The following is a 4,951-nucleotide window of genomic DNA, read 5'->3' on the forward strand; positions in this document are numbered from 1 at the left end:
ATAATTACCAAAATAAATTATTCCCTCGCTTCTATAGAAATGATTACAAAGGATCACACACAACATATTACGTTTGTTCGTTCTTTTACGTATCTATTTGCGGCTTTTCCTCTACACTTTTGCACTTTTTCCGCAGTTTCGCTCATATTTAGAGACCAAGCTGTGTTATCTTCTACGTTTGTACATATTTGTTTGTAACACGAATGAGTACGTTGCTGATCGAAGAAAAAGGGAAAATGTGATCTTCATTTGGATTCCTCTTCGTCCAGCTCTCCATTAGCCCATGTGCCTCTAAACATTGCTACGTCAAAAAAACTCTCTCTGATTTAAATTTTGTCACATAAATGAACTATCAGCGAAAATGTCCCTACGGACTGATCAGCTTAATGCCAACTTTTGTGGAAGCACTCCTTATCAACATCAGCGCTGCTTTCGTGTTATACTTATTTTTTTTTAATGAACACGAAAAGAAGAGCGTTTTTTATCCCCTTCATATGAAAAAAAAAAAAATTTTCCCTGTACACACATGATCGATCATCAAAGGGGGACAAATCGTTGCGCAGAGGGAGAAATGAACCATGGCGAGCACCTCAAATGGGTCGTCCTATTTATGTCTGCATTTGCAAAGAACAGTTCGCGGGTTCTTCCCACGAAAACTGCAACGCACAGTGCATTTCACGATAACACCGTTCGTCCTTTCTCTGCGGTAAGTTGCATATATGACTAATTTTATGCAAAGTGGAGTTGCTCATAACTGGCAAATTATGGAACAAATTGAAAATTAGCAAATTGGACGAGGTAGGGTGAGGGGGAAAATAAAGAAGTTTGGCGCTAACGTGTAATTTGGCGTGATGGAGGCGTAATTAACGGCATATTTGCGGGCGCAACTCAGTGCTTGCCCAACAGCATATCACTACGCGCGTGCCCACTTGCACGCAAATAAATAAACACTTTAAATTTGCACTGAACAGGGGGAAAAAAAAAAAAGGCTTAGGGAAATGTACGCAGCACATGCAACAACATCTGCGCAAAAAAACGTTTAGGCATTTTTTCTTTTTTTTTGCACAAATGGGCGTTGTGGAGGTAAGAGAGAAAAAACCTTACACAGGGGATAATAAATGGCACGGCAAAATATACACATATACTCGCTTGTGCACATGTGCGTGCAAGAAGACGAAACAAGGGCTGACTTAACCGTTCAGCTACGCACCAACGCACGTTGCGCTTGCACACTTTTTAACATTTCCACGAGCACCCTCTCCTAATTTTGTATAGTTTAAATTTGCTAGGATGACTCCGATAGGGTAATCCTGTTTATAACTTCTTCTTCTGAAGGATGTCTTCATTAAATTTGGTCTTCTTAAAGTTCGGGTTCGTGATGTCCAAATTAAAATCTTTATTTTTGTACAAGTCAGCAAATCTGCTATCAATTATATGGCCATCATTTACTTTTTCTAGGAGGTTTTCTCCGTGGCTCTTAAACATGACATCTTTTTTTCTTTTGTTTGTTTTTTTCGTTATGATTTTTTTTATTTCTTCATCTTTCTTTTTTAGGGATTCCAAATAGGCCTTTTTCTTTAATTTCTTTTTCTGTCTCACCCTATCTAGGTACTTGTCCCACGGATTTTTCTTTTCTTCCTTTTGCTCCCTATTTTTTAGCATGTTTTTGAAAACTTGAACGACTTCGTTTTCTTTGTCGCTATTGTCAGCGTCATCAGCGTCGTCCGCCTCCTTGGCAGTGGGTGTGGCAGCGGCGCTTCCTTTCACTTTATGCTTATTTTTTTCACCACCTTTTTCATGGTAACTTTCAGTTAACTCGTTCGTGATGCTTCCATCCGCGTTCTTATTCGAGGCATAACTTCTCTCTTTCGATAAATTGATCACTCCCTCCTTGCCTACAATTTCTTCCTCCATTTCGTCCAAGTACATGGAGAAGTTCATTTTGCTAACGTCGTCTCCACGTGTACCTTTGCCACTAGTTTTGGGAACTCCCCAATTGGGCTCTTCCTTTTGCGCACTCTGTGTGTCATCTTCGTTTAACCAATCGCCAAGGAGCAGCTTTCTGTAATATTCTCTATTGTATTTTTCCCTTTTGTTAAGTGGTGAGTTATCCTTGTTGTGATTTTCTCCCTCCTCCTCCTTCTCTTCTTCCTCCTCTTCCTCATCGCTGGATGAAGAATTAGCTAGATACTCCTTCAGGTCCAGTTCTCTTAGCTTTTCTTCACTAAACCTCGTGGACAGAAGTTTTTTCCTCTTGGGATTTTCATCCCATGTTGACTTGGCATGAGTATGTTTTAAAGGTGTGCTCACGCTATAATGGAATTGATAATTATCAGGTATCTTACTGCATGCCTCTTTCACTTTATAATCATCAAGGGAGCACTTATCATCAATTATCCTAAGATCTAAATAATTGATGCAAAAATCTGCATCCATATCGTTTAATTCTTCATATAAAAATTCCACTATTTCTTTATTATAGCATTCTACTACTGCGAAATAGTATCTTGAACGCTGGATTTGGTACAGTCGAATTTTTTCATTTTCTTCCTCCTCGTCGGCACTGAGGCTGGTGTGCAAAATGGCTTGCTCGTTTCGTTTTTTTTTAAGTTTGGCCTTGGAAGAGTCCCTCCCATCTGTTTTCGCCTTTGTGCTCTCCTTCGTGGGCGCCTTCTTACCTTTTGCGCCGTCGCCTGCGCTGTTGTCCGAGTCCGCACTTTCGTCGTCGCCTGTGCTGTCGTCTCGATCGTCACTACCGTCCAGGTCTTCGCTTTCGTCACTCTCGACGCTTTCGTCATTATTGGCACTGTCTTCGGCGCCCCGGCTGCTGCTGTTGCCGTCCTCACTTGAGCTCAGCGCCCCCTCATCATCCTCATTATCCTCATCATCCTCATTATCCTCATCATCCTCATTATCCTCATCATCCTCATTATCTTCATCATCCTCATCATCCTCATCATCCTCTTCATCCTGAAAGTAATCTAGAAAGTTGTTGTGCCTATACACAGCTCCGTCACCTTTCCTCTTCAACTTTAGGATGTCTAAATTAATTTTTGGTCCATGTTTCTTCTCCTGCTTGAGCTTCTTTTCCCCATATTTCGAGGTGTATATAGTGACCTTCTTCACAGCTCTACTTTTGGTATAATCTATGTTTTTTTTTTTCCTCTTTTCAAAATTGTAATATGACTCAAAGAGGTAGAAAATGTCGGCACTGGAAATATTGTCCCAGTCACAACCAAGGACTGTAAAGCGGCTGGTCACGTCGAAGGTCATCTTGATGTTTTCTTTGCTTCTCTTATATTTGGCATATCTCTGTTTGTCATTTTTGGTGTTATTTTTTTCCTTCTTAAAGTTAATTTTCTTCGTTTTGTTTAGCTTTTCCCTTAACATGTTACGTGTTTTCTGCTTGTCCTTTTTTTTGCCTTTTCTCTTCGAAAGGGAGTTACTTAAGTCGTCCTCTCTGCGGCTGCTCCCTTCGCTGCTCCCTTCGCCGCTTCCTTCGCCGCTTCCTTCACCGTTTCCTTCGCCGCTTCCTTCGCTGCTGTCTCCAGCTCCTCCCTCATCACTCGACTGGTCGACCGTCTGGTCATACTTCTTCTCATATTGCGCATTTTTCCCTTTGGGTCTATTTTTTCCATTTGGTTTGTTTTTTCCGTTTGGTTTATTTTTTCCACTTTTCCCCCCTTGGCCGTTCTCCCGCTTGCTACCATCGCAAATGCTCTTTTTTTTTAACTTCTTGTTTTTATGCTTCAAATCGAAGGAACTGCTTTGCAGCGATTCCGTGATGTACTCCTGTTCACTACTGTGGTCTTTGCCTGCTGGAATGAAACCCTCCTCCCCGTTGACCTTTCCACCGATTCGATTTCCCCCTTCGACCTCTTCATTTGTCATGTTTCTCATTTTTTTCCTTGGGGGCACAATAATTGTATAATCTTTCGTTGCATCCAAATTGTTGCAATTAGCACATTCATTTATTTTGTTGATTTCTTTCTTGATGGCAATTTCGCTGTCATTTTCATCTTGTCTCTTCAAATCTTCCTTTTTTTTACCTACCTCTAGTTGTGCTTTGCTTTCCGAGTCGTTATGCTTGTCTTCTTTGTTCCTCTCGTTTAGGTTTTTTTCCCCATTTTCATCATTTCCTATCGTTTGGTGCTCTATCCAGTTTTCCATACTTAACGTGTTGTCATTTATTTTTATTGAATTATCATTCATCTTGTTTTACGACATGAGTCACTTATCGATTGTTCTGTTTTGGACATGCGTTTGGGCACCTCTTCGCAGCGCGACAGCTGGGAGATTGTTCTCCACGTGTATATATATGGGTGGGTACTTACTCAACAGCGTTGGCACCCCCAACAGGCACTGCTGCGTGATGGGCGCGACGGTCCATAAACGTGTGCGCACATATATATATGGACTACGCGCAAGACGTTGCTCAGGGAGTGGGGCAGGCAACTAAGCACCTTTTTAATCGCTCCTTTGATGGTACATAAACAGGTGGGCACTCTCTAGGACAAAGAAGGCGTATACGTTTTTGCTACCTTTTATAAAGTTGCGGGGGAGCTGAAGATGATCCGCCACGAGAAGCTGTAGTGGGAGTTTTCCCCCTTCGCTAAAGGGTTCGCACGAGACTCGCCTCGCATATGAATGCTCCCTCGGAAAATGACCATTTGCATCCTCCACTAAAGGATACAACATATACCCACGCGCATATAACAATTTGCCACTGTGGTGGTGCGATGGAGAAATGGCTTACGGAAACAATTTCTACCCATACAGCTTTCGAGGGGGCCTCCAAAAAAATCAGTTTTCACTACGAAAACGTTAAAATGACTGCGCGCAAGCGAACAATTTATATATAATCGCCTGCTCCTTTAAATTTTATCAAATAACCTTCATAACGCAATTGTACGGAGAGAAAAAAAAAAAAAAAAAAAAACGAATAAGAAAG

At 41.4% G+C, this 4,951-nt stretch overlaps 1 protein-coding gene across 1 annotated transcript; it reads right to left on the bottom strand.

Annotated features, from left to right (window-relative positions):
* Window positions 1-863: 863 nt before the first annotated feature.
* Window positions 864-4,212, bottom strand: PCYB_131570 (hypothetical protein; the record flags this gene model as incomplete). Its single annotated transcript, XM_004224181.1, has 2 exons — window positions 864-963; window positions 1,322-4,212. The coding sequence occupies 2 exons, from the start codon at window positions 4,210-4,212 to the stop codon at window positions 864-866; spliced, it is 2,991 nt and encodes a 996-aa protein (XP_004224229.1).
* Window positions 4,213-4,951: the final 739 nt, after the last annotated feature.

The sequence above is a fragment of the Plasmodium cynomolgi genome, chromosome 13 (genome assembly GCF_000321355.1).
Source record: "Plasmodium cynomolgi strain B DNA, chromosome 13, whole genome shotgun sequence".
Taxonomy (NCBI): domain Eukaryota; phylum Apicomplexa; class Aconoidasida; order Haemosporida; family Plasmodiidae; genus Plasmodium; species Plasmodium cynomolgi.